The sequence below is a fragment of the Elgaria multicarinata genome, chromosome 3 (genome assembly GCF_023053635.1).
Source record: "Elgaria multicarinata webbii isolate HBS135686 ecotype San Diego chromosome 3, rElgMul1.1.pri, whole genome shotgun sequence".
Taxonomy (NCBI): Eukaryota; Metazoa; Chordata; class Lepidosauria; order Squamata; family Anguidae; genus Elgaria; species Elgaria multicarinata.
Genome location: NC_086173.1, coordinates 48,578,247 through 48,596,535, shown reverse-complemented (window position 1 = coordinate 48,596,535; position 18,289 = coordinate 48,578,247). Strand labels below are relative to the sequence as shown.

The following is an 18,289-nucleotide window of genomic DNA, read 5'->3' as shown; positions in this document are numbered from 1 at the left end:
ATGGCTTTGGTGAACTGTTCTTTCTACTGCAGGATGCTTAGTACCTCCTATATCCTCTCCCAGACGTCTCACAACTCCACAGCTAGTTTTGCAGAGCGTGTATTCACGCAGGGACAAAAACTCAGCCTTAACAAAGAGGCACAGACTGAAAAAAGTTTTAAATACTTTTTTTTATTGTCACTGGTTCCATTCTGTCTACACCAGCCACTAGGTATGAGACACATGTCTTCAAAAGCAGTGAGGATAAGTGGGGTAGAGGAAGGAGGAGGGGGCAGAGGAGGAGGAGGAGAGATAATAGTCCTGGGATAAATAGTGTTCAAGGTGATGGGTTCTCCAAAGGTACTGATGGAGGACATGGAAGGCTCTTAAGTTCATGGGTAGGCAGAGTGAAGGCCACTTCAATGCTGTGTGTTGGGGGACGCAGGCCCAAGCTGTGCTTGGAGGTGGACCCCAATTACTTTGACTGTGAAGCATGCTTAAATGCCATTTCTCTAAAAGACAGTAGCTTCTTTTAATGAGTGACTGCTTGAGAGCTCTGCTCTGCTATCCAGCGGAAAGCTAGATGGGTCAGGCTGTGTCACTGTTTCGCCACAGCCGAGGAGTAACGTATAGGGTAATTGGAGCACAGTTGTCCTTTGCTCCTACTCAGGGACTCCCTTAGCAGCATTTTAGACCAGGACAGAGGGGGAAGTGACAGGTAGCCAGTGGGAGACTCCTTAGGACAGGGGCTCAGCTCTCCCTTCCCCGTTGTGGGAATGGCACAAGATAACAGCAATGGTGTAGCAAGTACAGCAGTGACCAACAGATGATAGTGTTACAATGTCTTAGAAACCCACCCCTAGCCCTTTCCTCGTCAGCTAAGAGATTAGTCAAAGGAAATTAGCTGAGCCTCTCCGCTGCCCCCTTGGACTTGTTGCACCTGGGCAGGAGCCTGCTGGGGAGGCTGCTGCTGTTGTGGGGGACCTCCAGGGGGCGCCATCTGCAAGGAGACAAACAGGGAGGTTAGCAAGATGGCCACCTGCAGAGAGGGAGTTTCTCCACTCCATTTACTGCAATAAAGTATAATGTTATATAATTTTATCTGTGCTGAGATCCTAGTGATATAGGGTGGGATACAAATGTTTTAAATAAATAATAAATAAAGGGCTAGCACCTGTTCCCTCAGCCCAGCAGAGAGATCAACAGCCAAATGATACTCTACTAAAAGAATTCAGGGCCTCATCCTACTGTGCAGTATGAAGGCAACAAATATAGAACTGATGACCCTGAGGAAGCTGGTCAAAGACTTACCTGCTGATACATAGGCTGTTGTCCTGACATGTAAGGCTGCTGGGGCGGCAGGCTACTCAAACCTGGTTCCTGGCCAGGGAGGTTTGACATGAGATTCTAAAAGGAAAAAAGGGGGGTATCTGAATTTCCGCCAGCTCACCAGAACATAAGTGCCCTGCTGGATCAGACCAAGAGTCCATCTGCACCTAGCGTTCTGCTCCACCCACAAGTGGGATATGAGGGCAGGAGCAGCATACTGACTGTAATATATAGCCGTTGATAATAGTCTTGTCCCTTTCAAAGCCATCCAAGTTCATGTCCCATCCTGCTCAGCAGGCAGCTTGGACCTTAGCAATGGCCCTTCCCACCTCAACTCCCAGGCAATTAAGAATCCGCCTCCACCCCTTTCTGCTGGCCACCCTCACGTCCACACTGCAGAGCAGCAGACAAGTACTTTCTTACCTGCATATTGTAGGGCTGGTAGCCCATTGAGACCGACTGGTTGCCCATGTAACCCATTGTACCACCAGACTGTGGAGGAGCCTGTGTCTGTGAAGGGGCAGGTGCGTTCTGCAAGGTAAAGGCGGCAGGAGTGGGTAAAAAAAAAAGGAAAGCCCAGAGCAGCCTGGCAACAAAGAATGTCCTATTATCCCAATTTCCAGAGAAAGAAGGGACAACCTTCAATGCGCAGGCAAGAAGGTACGTGACCACAAAACCTTTGCCTTTTCACAAGCTAGCAATTTATGTTTCTACCCTGCCTTAACGCCAAGGAGCTCAAGGCAGTGTACATGGTTCTCTCCTCTATTTTATCATTATACCAATCCTGTGAGTTAGCTTAGGCTGAGAATGTGTGACTGGCCCAAGGTTATGCAGTCAGTGTCACGGCTGAGAAGATTTGAACCAGAGACTCCCCAGTCCTAGTCCAACGCACTAAGCACTGCACTGGCCCGTACTCGCCCCCCTCCCCGGCTCCTCTGAATACACCATGCTAGGATCTAGTCCCGACTTGGGGAAGAGGGAAGTGGAGCTCTTGGCCAAACTTGCCTGATAGCATTGGGAAGGTGTAGGCTGGTAGGAGGAATAGGCAGGATTCGTGGTGGGCACTGCCTGCCCTTGTGGAGCCGTTTGTGCACTGTTCGTGCCCGCTGAGTACATGTAGGTGCTCACCATGTTGGGATCTGAAACGCAGGAAAAGAATGAGAAACGGACATCCTTCCAGGTCTAGTTCAACAGCCCCACCTACCACGCTGGAATTCCGTTTCAGATGCTTTGGCTAAATCCACACCCGCCCCTTCCGCTTTTCACCTGTGGCTCGTACCTGTTCCTGCCACGGGCATTGCAGTGTAGGGCCCGGTGCTGCCCTGGGCTGGCTGGCTCATGTACACCGTGTGCATAGGCGAGCCCTCCACGGAGCCTGCTGGGCTGAAGGTGCCTGGGAAGCTTGTGGGGCCCGATGGCTGGTAGATCACCCCGCCGGCAGCAGGCATGGCCTGCAGCTAGAGAGACAAGAAGCAGGGTGAGGGTGGGGGTTGACCTGCATACTGTTCATAGCCAGGGGAAGGAAGGAGGAAAGGAGCCCTTGGCCTCTTCGCCCCGTATACCTGAGCATAAGGCAGGGAAAAAGCAGGCATCTGTGCCCTCATCTGGATCGTTTGCTTCTGTTGCTCCAGGCGCAGCTGGCGCTCCTTTTCCTGCTCCTGAAGGCGCTGGATAGCCAGTTGCCGCTGCATCTCTAGGTATTCCTGCAAATTGGAGACCCAGGCGGCGTTTCAGACACCGGCCCGCCGTTTCCAAGTGACAGCACACCGACCCCCTTGCACCATCCTCACCTGCTTCTTCTGCCGCATAATCTCAAGCTTCTGGGCCAGTTGGATCTGACGCTGGCGCTCCGCTTCCTCGGCAGCTCGGCGCAGCTTCTCTCGGTGTTCCTCCCGCAGAGCATTCAGGGCTCCCCGTGCATCGCGGATCTGAGCGAGTTTATCTTGAAGTCCTTCATAATACACTGGGCGGAGTGGGAAGAGGCACTGTCAAGCGTCTCGGCCTTGGCCACACCTCTCTGGGACCCACAGGGCTTGCAGGTCCCACCAGGAGGAAAGCAGGGGAGAAATCCGCGGGAAAGGCCAAACGGCACGACACCAACTGCCTCCCCTTCCCACCCCAACACTAAAACCAGACATACGTCCGAGTGCCTTTTGGAGCTACACAGGAGAGTCCGCAGGGGGAGAGCGGATCCTAACCCTCCTGGACGCCCCCTCCCACAGGTCCCTGATCACCCTGAGGGTTCGGGTTCTGGGGACGTACAGCGGCGCTCGTCCAGCTGGTTCAGCAGCTCCAGGAGCTGGGGGTGCATGCTGTTGATGGACTGGAAGAGCGAGAGAACCGCTGAGTCATTGGTAATGCTCCGGCCCCGCAGGTGGTTGCTCTTCATGCGGTTGACAAAGGTGGTGACAGCATTCTGCAGAGCCTTAAGGAACTGCTCGTGGCTCTCGTCAGTTTCGCCATTTTGGTATTGCTGCTGGGGAGAGATGGGAGACCGTTATCTTGAAGCCCCAAATTCCTAGCTCGGCTCAGCTCACGATTCTTGAAAAGCAGCTTCTGCTGCCCTGGATTACCACTCTCTCTCCCCCCCCCCCCCCCCGCCTAGCTTTTCCAAAGTGACGCCTCTCCCACAAAACTGAAACCCCCAACCCCGGAAAAGGCAACACCGCAAGTTGGGCGCACCCAAAGCTCAGCCGCCTTTGACACGGCTCCTCCTGCTGCAACTGATGCTCACCACACGGCACCGAGGAGCGACTGAACCTCACTCAGCCTTCCCAAGCAGTGGCGGTGGTGACACAGGAGAGGGGATTGTTCTTACCTCCACCACGCTGAGTGGGGCAGGCTGGACCTCAGTGGCTTGGCTGGCTGGCTCCCCCATGGACAGTGGGGCAGAGGGCGTGGGGCTCTTGCGGACCTCCTCCTGCTTCTTTTCCCAGTAGTTGCGGTTCAGGTACCGAGCCAACTGCCAGGTAAACAAAGCAACTCTCTGGTCAGTCGTCAGTCCCCCGCTCAGACCCGGCAGAGGCTGGCTTAAGGGGGCTGGGGTCTTACCTCAGGGTCGATGTCCTCAGCCAGAGGTGCGGAGGAGTTCTGGAACAAGACACACAGAGGATTCAATACCCTTGCAAAGATGGGCACCGTGAGAGCGCCCCACCCGCCAGCTCCCTTTAGGAGAGAAGCTTGAAACTGTTTCAAGCTTGTAGGCATGAGAGAACTGATGAGTAGAAGGAGCTGCTCAAGTTGTGTGGGATGAAGAGGCAACACTCATGCTCATCTTCCAGGGCTCATCTCAGCAAAGTGCTACAGAATTTTCATGAGAAATTGGAGGAGTTCCAAAATACTACCAGCGTGGGTGGGGTGAGAGGAGAAAGGGGCTCTAATCTGAATGGCTTCCAGGCCCAGGCCCTAGCCTGCAAGTGTCGAGCTTTTTCTCATGCTGGCAAATCTCTCCGGATGGCTGGGCACTTACCACAGGCGAGGAGTAGAGGGTGTTGACCGGAGGGGCCGACGAGGTGATCGGCGTCGGCTCGGCCTTGGGGTATGTGGAGTACGTGCTTTTCTGTCTCTGCAGAGGAAAAGCAGCAGGGAGAACGATATAGGGACGCTTTTCCGATCCACCAACCTGCACAGCAGGTCAGGAACCATCTTTTCTGTCTCACAGCATGGGAGAAGCAGGGAGCGAAAGAAGCACTAAGCACGCCTTGTGGTCAGAATAGCACTACTCCCCATGTTTGGGCACCTCACTAAAATATAGGTATGTGTGCAGTTAAGTGTTGAAACTAGATTCACCCTGATTTAGCATGGACTTGCCTTTACTGCTCTTAATTAGGCAGCAACACGTAAAAGCTGGTAGGATTGTGTTATCTGAACTTAACACAATTTGTATGTGTTATGAAATCCGTTTCTGGGTCCGGTTACAAACAGCAGATTAGCAGAGGTGTCTATCAGGATTACCCCTGCCTAATGATTAACTGTTCTAAGCAAGGGTGGGCAAATTGTGGCCCTCCAAATATTTTGGCCTTCAACTCCCATGATCCTTCACCACTGGCTACGCTGGCTAGGGCTGATGGGAATTGTGGCCCTCCAGATGGTTTGGCCATCAAGTCGCCCATCCCTGGCTTAGAACCAGGAGAGAATTGGCAACAGCACACGTTTCTCCTAATTGGAGATGAACTTTGAGCTACGGAAATCCTTTGGTCGGCCCAAGACAGCCACCCATGGGGGATCCTCAGAGCAGTGACGTCATGGGAATCCCCCATCATTATCCAGACACAAACCATCCTTTCCTTCTCCTCTGCCTCTGACTGGGACAGTGCAATTGCCAACTGCAGCTCCTCCTCCTCCTGCAGAGCAGTTTCATCACGCTTCGGAGGCATCTGTGGGCAGAACAAACAGCAGACGTTGCAACCCGGAGGAGGAGCTGACTGGTGAAGCTAGAGGCTGGTATCTGCCTAGGATAGCCAAGGGCTTACCTGGGACTGCTGCGAAAGAGGGCTGGTCAAGTACTCGGGAGGCAGCTCTGTGGTGGCAGTTCCTTTCCCTTCTGCTTTCCTGTGTAGACAGAAGGGCCAAGGTCACGCACACTGCGGAACTGCTACACTCCTAATCTGGCTGGCTGGCTGGCTGGCTGGCTGAGGGGGGAGTCTGGGGGAGAGGGCTCAGCAGCTGCTAAACTGTGGTGTGGTGATTTGTACTAAGCCTATAAGCTCTTGCTCTGGAAGCTGCACTCTGCAGGCCAGATCACTCAATTATAGGGATAACCTTCTCACACCAGAGTTGACACATGCAGAAAGACAGGCTGACCAAACACCCACCCTACCCAGAGTTTCAGTACCAGCAACCCTCCCCATTTGCCAAGCTCCAACACTTACTTGTTGAGATGTTCGTAGCAAGGCTCACACACCCGCACCTCCTTCTCGATGCCAAACTTAGGAATGGTGGAATACTTGGATGAGCACTTCCCACAGAAAATCTGCCCGCAAGCCCGGCAGTGGTGCTGTGAACACAGGGGAGAGGTCAAGCCCAGCACCACGTCACCCCAAACTAGGAGAACATGCCCCTCAAAGTGACGGCTCCAGCTCCCTCATTGCTATCCCTAAGATGGCCCTGAGTCATGTCAGGTTATCACAGCTAGAGCATCCAGGACTGGGGCAGGCAGCTGCAGCACTCACCTTGCGAGTCACCACTCCAAACTGGACTCGGCACCGGTGACACTCCTCTGCATCCACCCAGTCAGGAGCCTGCCACACACAAACAGAGCAGTTATAAGGCAGCAGAAAGGTCCTCGTAAATTCTGGAGGTGATCCTAAAGGTGCAAAGAGCATTCCCAAAAGCAGGGATACAGTAGAACAGGTCACAGGTAGGAAAAATGCAAGCACAACTTGATGCAGCATAAAGAGGAGACTAAAAAGTCAACAGGAGGTTCTCTTCTGACTCTAGGTGCCAGTAAGTAATGACTGCAGGAACAGAGCACGGCTCAGTGGGAGCTGTGGTGTAACTGAGGATGAAGCGGGAAGGGAGGAATTAGGAGGGTTCTCTTGCTCCTCACTTCACAGCCCCTAATGTACACATAAAATGTGGTACTTGGTATTTTTGTTATCTCCTGCCCCAATCATTGGGGACTGATTCAGCCCAAATTCTCAGCGTTAGAAGTAGTATCAAGACAAATTATAATTACCACAGAAAAGTCCAAACCACTTCCCTGCACGTGGGGCACCCCTTCCCCAATTGGGGCACTCACCCTTTCTGCTGCAAACATGGCATCGCTCTCCTTGAATTCTGGGAAAACATGACCTGCAGGTAGATTAACATTGTCACTCCACTGGACTCCAGCCTCTGGTGCCTGGCCCTTGGGATGAGGGACTGTATGACAGATTGCACAGGTTCTATCCTCAGCTCTGCTTCTTGTGTGCAAATGCATACAAGCCATTAACCTGACCACAAACATCCAACCAAAGACAACATGACAGCCCATGATACTGAGGGGATGAGTGTAGAATGTTTGCTTAGCACAGGGAGCCCTCCAGAATACATGTCTACTGATCCCTTATCCCAGAATGTAACATGCAATGCTGTAGCGTCACAACTGACAAGAGCACAGATGCCCTTCAGCTTTGGTTGTCACGGTGCCTTTAAGGCCCCTATGGGCAACTTGCACACCTCAGCCACTCTATGTGGCCCCTAGAGCCCTCAGAAGCCCCACCCACTATCCCCTCAGCCCTGAGCTGGGCTGCAGGGACCCCTCCTCCAAAAGGTTACCTACCCCTGCTTTAGGGCTTACCCCTAAGACACGGAAATGCTATATGAAAGTAAATTACAACACCTTAAACCAAAATTATCTGTTCCTGACTTAAGACCTACCACTCTATCCATCATGCTTAAACAACGTTATACTCTGATACAACCAATGCTCCCAACACGAGTTGCACTGCAGTTTTGCAAGCTAAGCGGTAAGCCCAGGAAGTGAGACAGCCATCATGACTTCTGGGAAATTCAGCAGCTAGAACTGCTACCACTACCCAAACACCAATAACACCACAAGGAGACTGAAAGATCCCCAGCTGAATATACACCGTCTCCTCACTTCACTCCAGCACGCACACATTCACACACTTCCTATCACGACAGGAGGCCCCTCATCTATACTTACCTTCTACCTTCATGATCTGGTATGTGTCCTGAACCACCTTGTATTTGGGCTCATTGCGGAAGGCATTAGCCCATGCCTGGATCAGGTACAGGATCTTGTTGCGAACATTGGCCTCAACTTGTCTCTGTGGGTATAAGAACAGACAAGATCAGGCATTATGCCCCATGGGAGTGAATCCACAATCTTCAGGTAAACAGCACTTCAAGCAAAGCTTATTTGGAAAACGACAATCGAAGCAGTGCCTCATCCCATCTAGTACCAGAAATCCAACCTCAATTATTCCCTTCTTCAGTCTGTGCCGGAATATTAAATGTTTGGCTGAGGGCCAAGAGCGATTTTCTTCCCAAATGTACTCTTGCTATGGAGGCAGTCTTTGTCCAGCTTAAAGGTTTTACGGCTTCGATCACTGAAAACACTGTTCTTACCTTAGTAACATTTAAAACCACATGAGGCTTTTATTAATTTAGCAAACTAGAAGGTTGCAACCAAAGGTATAGAAGCTTGCTGTTGTATAAATGCCCTGTTTTTTCTTGCCACTGGGGACTCCTCAGCATTATTGAAGAGACAGATGAGAGCACATTCTCAGCCCTGAAGAATAACTTATTTCACATTGCTAGTAAGGCCTAAACCCCAAGAAATGAGATGGGAACAGAACTCATGAACAGATCAAGCATCAGCAGCATGGCAAAGAAATCTAAATAAGATTAACAAAGAATGATCCTTCCCATATAACATATAAAGCTATCTTGTTTCAAGCCAACCATTGGTCGATCTAGCTCAGTATTGCCTATACTGACTGGCAGAGGCTCTTCAGAGATGCTGGGAATTGAACCTGAGTCCTTCTGCATGAAAACGTGTGCTCTACTACTGAACTATAGGGCCATTATTATATTTCAGTACGTATACATTTAAGATACTATTTCTTACAAGTACTAAGTCAGTTGTACTACACACCAGCTGGGCAAAACAAAATGTATCATTCTAATCACTGTTGAAGATGTGATGAAAAGAGTGAAAACTTTCTCTATATTTCACACTGTGGCTGTTTGTATGACACAATGAGGCTAGAACAGGCCATGTGTTACGCGAGGGCAGTTTCATCCTCGTGTAATTGCCGTCGGCCAGGTTCTCATGACACAACAACCCAGAGTCAGGGGTTGAATATTCAGAATGGTGCCCACAGGCACCACAGCATGTTGTGGCTTAAATAAGCCATGACAAGACACAGTATCTCGTGCAAACCCAGTCAGTGGCTTGGTAAAAATCCAAACTTATTAGAAAATGTGATGGATAATATCCAGTTGATCACTGGATATCGAGATCTTCACTACCAAGAGATAATTCAGTACAGAACTTACACAAACAACGAAAATATTACTAGAAAAAAAGGAAGAAAGAAGGAAAGATTCAGGGTGCAATCCTATATATACACACTTACCTAGGAGTAAACCCTATTGAACTCGGGAGAGGCCACCAGTGAGGGAGGAAGCAGCAGCCAGGCACCTCTCCACCGTGCCTGGGTCCAGCTCCAGCTGAGAGCCCCCTCCCTCCTGCTGTTAACTGTAACTGCTGAACTTTGCATCTAAGATTGTAGTGCCTGAATTTGCTTTCCTTTTCCCCCTCCTCCTCCTCCCTCCCAATCCCCTTTCCTTTTGTGTCACGTCTTTTAGATTGTAAGCCTGTGGGCAGGGACTGTCAAGAAATACTTTTGTAAGCCGCCGTGAGAGCCTTTTTTGGCTGAATGGCGGCATAAAAATCCTTAAATAAATAAATAAACTCAATAAGGCTTACTTCCGAATAGACATCCATAGGATTATGCTCTAAAACTATTCCAGGTCAAGTGAAATGATCATCAAAAGTGTAGAGATATAATGGAATTGAAAAAGTTGACTAAGGGTGCAGCCCTATCAAGTTGCTGTCCACTAGACAGAAGTGTCCAATCACAGAGGCTTTCAAAATTCCTATGCCCTGCTGGGCTACTGCCAGCAGGGTGGGAGAAGCAACAGAGGTGATTTTCAGCTCCTTTAATTTCTTTTCCACTAGATGGGACTCTGAGTACAGAGTATCCTGGCCTCTGCTCCCCCCTCCGCTCCTCTCCCCATACACTAGCACATCTGCCTTTTCCTCTCCCTGTCCGAGATCACAACATCAACCGTGGAAAAGGAGCCACAGTGCAGTTTTCTGCAGCCGCTGAGAGGAGGATGGGGGTGAAGATCCAAATGGGGATTTTCACCTCTAAAAACCTGGCCTCAGAGGTGAAAATCCTCAGAATCCTATGGCCACTCAGACAATGCCTAGGGGAAATAGGATTGTGCCCTAATTACAATTTTATATGCTAGTGGATATATTAATAAAATCATTTTTAAAAGTCTGGGATTTGTTTGGTGTTCTCTGAATTAATCTCGGGTGAGTCTTATGCAAGAATATGTTTGTAATATAATAATGATGATGAAAAGTATAAGAAGCAGTAAAGTTAGTACACTACACTCTTACTCCATTAATTAGGGCCTTCCCTTGCTTAGCCATGTCACTGCCTTGCCATTTTCAGATGTTTCTCTGAGCTTTTCATTTGTTTTCTAATGTATTCTTCTTAACTGCTCAGGCTTGTTGTACAGGCAATCCCTTTGGCTTGAAGAGACTACCCAAATCCCTCGAAGTGGTTTTGTACTAAAAAGGCTGCAAAAGGCTGCTTCCTCTCCTCCTGAAGCACCCCTTTGTACCTTAACAGCAAGAAATCACCAAAAGGATGTTACCTTCAGCATTTCCTTCAGCTCCTCCATAGTCTGTTTGTTAGCCACTTCATCATGGACTGTCTGACCACAGTTCTTTACCACTGACTCCAAGACCTACAAGGGAAATACACAACAGTATTCTGAGTCTCTGACCAAACCTCAAGGACCTTATATCCAAAGAATAATAGAAGCATAAGATCTAGTCCCTCTCTGAAAAAAGTCACAGGCACAAGGGAAGGGAATTCCCCCCCTCCCCAGTGACTAGGGAGAACAGCTACATCCTGAAGAGTTTGCATCCGCTTCCGGTTACCTCTAGTGCATAGAGAGCCACGTGAGGATTCTTGTCATTGACTTTCTTCTTTATTGCACCCACAGCATATTTAGCCCTGGACAACAAAAGGCAGAGAGAATATCAGGTCAGCCTAATGAGAACCTGCAAGGACCAGTCATCATTTTTAAGCCACCCCAACATCCCTGCTTCTGTGAAATGCAACAGCAGGTGCTAATACGTAAGCCTCTAAGGTCAAGACTAAAACTGAGCATTAACTAATCAAAATTATTTACTTTCAAGGTAGTTTATATTCTGCCCATCTGTGGAGTTTCTATATAAATGCAAAAATCGCTATATGGTGAAGAAATATGCTTCCTTTTCTTCTAAATGTCTCAGTAATTGCAGAAAACCCTTGGCAACACTTTCAGTCCTTTCTTGACTTCCTTTTCTTTTCTATAAATCCCTTCTTTGTCAAACATAGAAGCAGAACAAACCAAGATATGCAAGTAAAATTATTACATGGTTTTTCTTCTGAACTAGGGTTGAATCTTCTTTGTGAAAAGCATATTTCTAGTTTCTTAGGACTAGAAAGCCACAGAAGCATTTTCCTGCTACTTCTTTAGTATGGCCCATATACTAGAACAGGGGTAAGTGACCCAGTGCCCTCCTGATGTTTTGGACTATAACTCCCATAACCCCTGACCTCTGGCTGGGGTTGATGGGGATTTTTTGTCCAAAACATCCAGTAGAGCCCCGCATTGCCTACCCTCGATCTAGAAAATCAGATCTGGTCTTTAGCTTTAATAGTTGTTCTGTTAATGAATACATTTGGATTTGATGGACCCAATAAACTTGCATTAATAGATGGCTCATCTGTTTGGCCTAACAACCCTGTTTTCTGAAGAGGGAAATTTGTTGCTGCTCAGAAGACATACCTTCCAGATGCTAAGCTGCACTAATTACCAGCGCAGGTTTAAGATACAATAATAGATTGCTCATTTAATTGTCCTGAGGCTACTTCTGGATAAGCTAGCTCCACATAGACACAGTGTGGTGTATTAGAAAGAAGATATAGAAAAACCCAAGTTCAAATCTCTGCTCAGTCATGAAGCTCAACAGATGTTCCTGGGCCAGTCACACACTCTCAGTCTAACCTATCACAAAGGGCTAAAAAATAAGGATTAAAAATAAGGGGGAAAGAAGGTTACACTTAAGACCAATAAATGTCTTTTTGCATATGGAACGGAGAATGCAAAGGCTGGTGTAGGTCTCAGCACTTACTGGGTGTCACCCTGACGAATCATATCACAGATCTGTAGGATAGACTCCCAGTCTGTCTCCAGCAGAAGCTGACTGGTAGCTTTATCTGCAAGACATTGAAACAACCATTAGCCTTTCAGGTCAAATGCTAAAATTGTATTTGCTGTGGAAAGGTCAGAGAATCAACTGGACAAACAGCTCTGGGCAAACATTTGCTGGTAACTATCACCAGACATCAAGAACTTCAAACTATTTCTTACATGACCTATTGTTCCACAGTTATCTACTGTATGCTGTTTCCAAGTGTTGGCTGTTTACAAAGAGCCTCTCCAACCTCTGCGACATGCGGAAAGGATATATTGGCAAGTTGTTACCCTCTCCATGACATCTGCTTTTCCAACTCTACCATCCCTCGGTTGTCCAAAAGCCTTCTACTCCAGTAAACAAATCCACCTTTCCTCCCTTGCCAATCCCGATGGCTTAAAGCCTTTTACCAGAATATCTCAGAAACGAGACTGCAACCTCCTCAGGGCAGGAAACATTCCTTTTTTTGCCACCTTCCTCCCTTCTTTCAAATCCTTCCCCCAAACCCTCCTCTATCACAATGCTTTTTTCAGTATCTAGAACAAAGTCTAATAATAAAAATTTGCAACTGCTTTTGTAAATTATCATTCTTTGCTAACCTCACCTTGCCCTTATCTTCCCACCCTTTCTTGTCTCCTCAATTGTCATGATTTACATTGTCAGCTTCTTGAAGCAGCAACTTAGCCTTTTGGCTTAAGTTGCTCTAAAGCCCCAAATGAATAAATAGCACTATATAAACGATAACAATCAAGCTCAGTGTCCATTAATAATCTTATCTCCCCCCTCCAGACACAGTATTTGGCTTTCAGTTAATGTGTTGACACCCCACATTAGCTGATAAACTTCAGAGCTTTTCCCAGGCGACATTTGCTGTAATGCATCGACATGTTCTCCCTTAACTCAATTATGATTTCTGTACTTGCCCTGTCACTTCCTGGTAGTTAGTCATCTTGCAGAGCCTGATTTGAGGTCAGAGGAACTGTGAAATTGCAAATATGCTGCCTGACAAATATTCTTTACTTTTCAATATATTGTTATTTTTCCTGACCACCCAAAATAGGTCAAACTAGTTCAGTTAAATACCATAGGTCTGATTCAATGCTAATAAGCCCTTCATTTGTCACTGAACGAGTTAGAACTGAAAATGTTTCTCATATTTACACAGGAGTGATTTTTGTCTGTTTGTTTAATGCCCAATTTGGAGATCAAGGGAAGTAGTGGAAATAATGCTGCCATTCTGGATTTATACACACTGGCAGATAGAGTTAGTGAGGATCACAGCTGTTAGGCGGCCCAGCCCATCTCTTTGTGTTGGAGGCTTGAAGCTAGCAGTGTCTAGGGCGGCGAGAGAGAATATTGTGAACAGCTATCGGGAAATTAATATATGGGGCAGGGCTGGGTAGAAAAGAAGAAAACCGCGTTCAAAAGCCTTTTAAAGTTTCAGACCTAACAGACGCTGGTAGAGCTGCGGGTTTGGGGCTTTTGCGATACGCGCAGCATCAGGGAGGGAAATCCACACCCCCGGGGATACTGAGGTAAAGGGCCCAGGCTAAGGGACGGGTCGGCGGGGATCGCTCCCTTCCCCTGCCGGTACCTAGAAGTCGCTCGAAGGTGCCTCCGCCTCGCCCCATTGCGCAGCTCGCTCAAGACAAGATCGGACCGACCGCTGGTTCTGTTCCGCCTTGGACCCGTTTCCCCAGCCTAGGCCCCGCTTCCGGCTTCCGCTCAGCGCCAGGGCGGGCCTTCCGGCAGCAAACATTGGCGATTGGTCGGCGTGTAACCGAAGCGACCTGTCGTTCCGCCGTTTCTTAGCCAATGAATTGCGGATGAGGAGCGGGGAGTCAACGGTTGCCTCTGGTTACTATGGCAATGGCCAGCAGCGGTGGTGCCATGTACCTGCTTTTGGGGGCTTCGGGCGCGGGGAAGACCCTGCTGGTCAAGCGGCTGCAGAATATCCCGAATATCACTGCAGGGTCCTGGGAGGGGGAGGTTGGAGTCCAGGATAGGAGTTGGAGTGACTCAAAGGTGGGGAAGTGGTAAGGCTAGTTGAGCAGTGTCTTGGTAGGGCGCGGAAAAGAAGTGAGGGAAGTTTAGGGCAGGGCTGGGCAGGTTTTTTTGGCCTACGACTCCCATGGGGCCCAGACACCTGGAGGGCCACAAGTTGCCCACCGCTGCTTTAACGTAGGCAACCCTGGTGTCCTCCAGATGTTTTGGACTGCAACTCCCATGAACCCCAGACAGCATGGCCAATCAAGGATTGTGGGAGTTTTAGTCCAAAAGACCAGGAGGGCATGCCATGCCTGTTTGGTGGAGAACGGTTTGTCCCACTTGCTGGTACTTCATGCTTGGCGCTGCCACTGGGCATGGAGCACACGGAGTACCATATAATATATGTACCCCTGCAAGGGAGGCCAGGGCCAAAGCCAGGGGTTGATGGAAGGAGTAGGAAGTTTCTGGTGACAAAGAAGTGGCACAGTTCCCACAATGGAATATAATTTCACTATACAAACCCTCCCCTGAGTGCTGAAGGGGTTTCCTTGGGTACATGGCCCCTGTTCTGGAGTACCAACTTGGGCCCTGCCTGTTGCTATATTGTAATAATCCCTACCCATTTCTTTCCCACCACCTTCCTTAACAGTCTTTCTTGCACAGCTGACCTCCAAGGATGGTGCCAAGGATCTTGGGGAGCCACCAGCCACACTGCCGACGGTATGGCCTTTCTTGTCTTTGGTTCGGTGGTTCTGGCTCAGTAGCAGAGCACATGCTTTGCATGCAGAAGGCCCAAGCTTTAATCCTGGGGATCTGTGGTGAAAAGGATCTTGGGGAAAAACCCCTTGCTAAGAACTTGCAGAACAGTTATCAGTCAGAGTAGATGATACTGGGCTAGTGGACCAATAGCCTGACTTAGATAGTATAAGGCAGCAGCTCCTTATGTGCTGTTCAGTGCAGGATGCCATGTCACCCAAGTTAGAAATGACTTACTGAGCTGCTCCTGATTGATTGGTAGTTATGGCTATATCTTTGACAGAGACAAACTGTGGTAAAAAAAAGAAAAGAAGAGTATTGCTACGGTCACAAATAGCTATTTTAGATATACTTGATTAAACAACAAAGTTTGATTGCTAATTATGTCTGTTTGCAGACAGACTTGTTTCAGAGTGGTTTTGTTTGTGTGCTAGAGGCCAACAAGTAGCCCTCAGGAATGAGTTGTTCTGGACAGACTTTGTCAGGCGCTGCCGATATCTATCTGCTGTGATTACTTTCTGTTATAGCTTGTCATATAGAAGCCACACTAGCATTTGTGTGAGTGTGTACGTGGCCCATGTGGCGCATTTGTTTGAAGGTTTTGTCTAGTTTCCTCAGACCTCAGAGGATTCCCAATTGTCCTTGAGGTCCTGGGATCTGCCCCACAATGCTGTTCTCAAAAGCCAGTCATGGGGAAAAGTCAGGTTCAGTCCTTGCCCTCTGTATTTAGCAGCATGAGGGAAAGCCTTCTGTCACAGGCTTTAGAGAGCCACTGCCAGTCAGAATGCAGTACTGGGAGGGAGGGATGGATGTATAGATAGATAGATAGATAGATAGATAGAAGTATTGATAGAGGAGGAGTATACCTATTGCATTTTATGGGATTTACTTCAAGTAAACATGCATAGGATTGTGATGTCAAGGGAGCTTTATATATGTGTAATTTATTGCACTTCTCTAAACCATCTCCAGCTTGTCAGCTTTTTCTGGAACAGCTCACAATCAAGTTCTGTACTCCTGCCAAGTAATTCATACTTACTTATTTTCCCACCCCACTTGCTTGTGCTATTCTGTGGACAACAGTTCAGTTGCTCACCAGTGTACAAGTCTAATTGGTTGTTGTCCCTTTGTAGGTAGGCACAAACCTTACAGACCTTTCAGTAGGAAAGAAGATCACAGTTCGGGAACTGGGGGGATGCATGGGCCCTATCTGGTCCAGTTACTACAGTGACTGCTGCTGTGTCCTGGTAAGTGACCCATCCATATGCAGTATACAGTTCAGTGTGATATAGGGTAGGATAATTTTTTCAGTCACACCTCTGTGACTGTTTACCCTCTCATACCTGTGGCAGCAAAGCACAATGTCCCACTAACTCATTTCTTTATCCAGAGTTACTAGATACACACATAGAACGTTATGTGGTTGAGTTGGCTAGCATTTATATTTGCCTTTCATCATGTTGGCTCCAGGATGCTCTGCTGTTTAAGAATCTCATATTTCAGGAAAATTTTGCTCTGATCCCAGAGAACAACCGGGCAGTCTGTTGGCTGGGGGCACCTTGATTAGAAGGATTTGTGTACATATTCTGTCTTTACGGCTGTCCTTGTTACTAGAAAGTGTTGTCACTTCATTTTTCAGTTATCAGTGAGTCCATTTCTCTTTCTCTCTCCTGCAGTACGTGATTGATGCTGCAAAGCCTACCCAGATTTCTTCATCCTGCATCCAACTTATGTCAGTGCTTTCTGCTGAAGAGCTAAAGTCAGTTCCTATCCTCATCATTTTCAACAAGATGTAAGAAATGTTTAACTTGAATCAATACAGGATGAATGAGACCCAGGAGGGAGGTAATTTGAAGAGTTTAAATGATTATTGATAGCCAAATCAACCCCCAGAGTGGAAGAAGAACTATCTCACAAGAGTCCATTGCAGAACTTCTTTTGGAAATTGTTCAGCAGTCAGATAGGAGTGTATAACTGTTTTCTATCTCTATTCTGTCTCTAGTGACCTACCCTGCTACATGACCCTGGTGGAGATGAAGTCGTTATTCCGAATCCAGGATATCATTACCTGTGCCAAACAGCTCATCACTGTTGTGGAGACCAGTGCACGTGATGGCACTGGCTTATCCAACGTGATGCAGTGGTTTCATTCTACCCTGCATGTTTAAAGCTGACCCTACTGTAAGCTAGAGATGGCTCTCAACTCACGTACCTTGATTAGACAAGGAACAGAGGATAATGAGTTAGGAAACAGTATTAGGCTTGTTCCTGGGGCACTAAATTATGAAGTGCCAGCAAACAAAACTGATGGTCCCCTGCAGGCAGTGGGAGCAACGATGCTGCCACAGATTTTGATGTATTTTGAACTTGAAAGTAAATTTTGTGGAAACATCGGGGCCTGCTCCTGTTGGACTCTTCCCCCACCCTCAGGGCAAACTGCCATCTTGGCCCTGTGGGGAAGAAGAAAGACCAAGGGGACAAGGAGCAGGCCGAGGAAACATTGGGGCCTGCTCCTGTTGGACTCTTCCCCCACCCCCACAGGGCAAACTGTCATCTTGGCCCTGTGGGGGAGAAGAAAGCAAGGGGACAAGGAGCAGGCCGAGGAAACATCGGGGCCTGCTCCAGTTGGACTCCCCTCCTTCGGGAGCAGGACAATCCCATCAGCCCTGTTGCCAGTCCACTTAATCTCTCTCTCTCTCTTTCTCTTTTCCGTCTTCCCTCCTGAACTCCTTTTCCTTGTGTGTCATGTCTTTATTAGACTGTAAGCCTGAGGGCAGGGACTGTCTTTTTTGCTAACTACTTGTAAGCTGCTCCGAGAGCCTTTTTTTGGCTGAGGAGCAGGGTATAAGTATGATTATTAATAATAATAATAAATATTTCTGTATTTAAATCTTTCAGTATTGCCTATTTTGTTCTGCATATTGCGGTGTTACTAAGATGCTAGAAGAAAATGCTTCTGTGGAAGGAGAGACCAACTACATGCTGACACACTTGTCTTTTTAATAAGATCTTCATTTCTCTGAGTTCAAGTGCCAATGGAGTCATTGCCAGATCTGAATTTCCTCTGTGACTCAGTGACCTGGTTCAGACAACATGCTAAACCATGCTGCTTAACCATGAAATGGTTAAGGGAATGGATTATGCATTCCCTTAACCATTTCGTGGTTAAGCAGCATGATTTAGCGTGTTGCCTGAACCAGGCCAGTGACTCTTTAAATTATCTTTTATTCATGCAATCAA

At 48.0% G+C, this 18,289-nt stretch overlaps 2 protein-coding genes across 4 annotated transcripts; one reads left to right on the top strand and one right to left on the bottom strand.

Annotated features, from left to right (window-relative positions):
* Positions 1 to 151: 151 nt before the first annotated feature.
* On the bottom strand, positions 152 to 14,014 carry HGS (hepatocyte growth factor-regulated tyrosine kinase substrate). Of its 3 annotated transcripts, none has more exons than XM_063120155.1 (21): positions 13,899 to 14,014; positions 12,242 to 12,326; positions 11,000 to 11,075; positions 10,711 to 10,803; positions 7,958 to 8,081; positions 7,049 to 7,101; positions 6,480 to 6,548; positions 6,180 to 6,304; positions 5,781 to 5,859; positions 5,586 to 5,684; positions 4,778 to 4,873; positions 4,360 to 4,398; positions 4,127 to 4,270; positions 3,571 to 3,784; positions 3,099 to 3,271; positions 2,871 to 3,011; positions 2,588 to 2,765; positions 2,314 to 2,447; positions 1,732 to 1,839; positions 1,291 to 1,386; positions 152 to 979 (listed from the first exon to the last, which is right to left on the bottom strand). In XM_063120155.1, the coding sequence occupies exons 1-21, from the start codon at positions 13,933 to 13,935 to the stop codon at positions 866 to 868; spliced, it is 2,277 nt and encodes a 758-aa protein (XP_062976225.1). In that variant the 5' UTR covers positions 13,936 to 14,014; the 3' UTR covers positions 152 to 865. The 3 variants fall into 3 exon arrangements, with proteins under 3 accessions (XP_062976225.1, XP_062976226.1, XP_062976227.1); XM_063120156.1 differs by having other exon boundaries at positions 3,571 to 3,781; XM_063120157.1 differs by having other exon boundaries at positions 4,778 to 4,875; positions 5,597 to 5,684.
* A 172-nt stretch (positions 14,015 to 14,186) lies between these two features.
* Positions 14,187 to 17,460, top strand: ARL16 (ADP ribosylation factor like GTPase 16). Its single transcript, XM_063123208.1, has 5 exons — positions 14,187 to 14,256; positions 14,956 to 15,013; positions 16,183 to 16,296; positions 16,726 to 16,841; positions 17,052 to 17,460. The coding sequence occupies exons 1-5, from the start codon at positions 14,195 to 14,197 to the stop codon at positions 17,215 to 17,217; spliced, it is 516 nt and encodes a 171-aa protein (XP_062979278.1). The 5' UTR covers positions 14,187 to 14,194; the 3' UTR covers positions 17,218 to 17,460.
* The last annotated feature ends 829 nt before the right edge of the window (positions 17,461 to 18,289 follow it).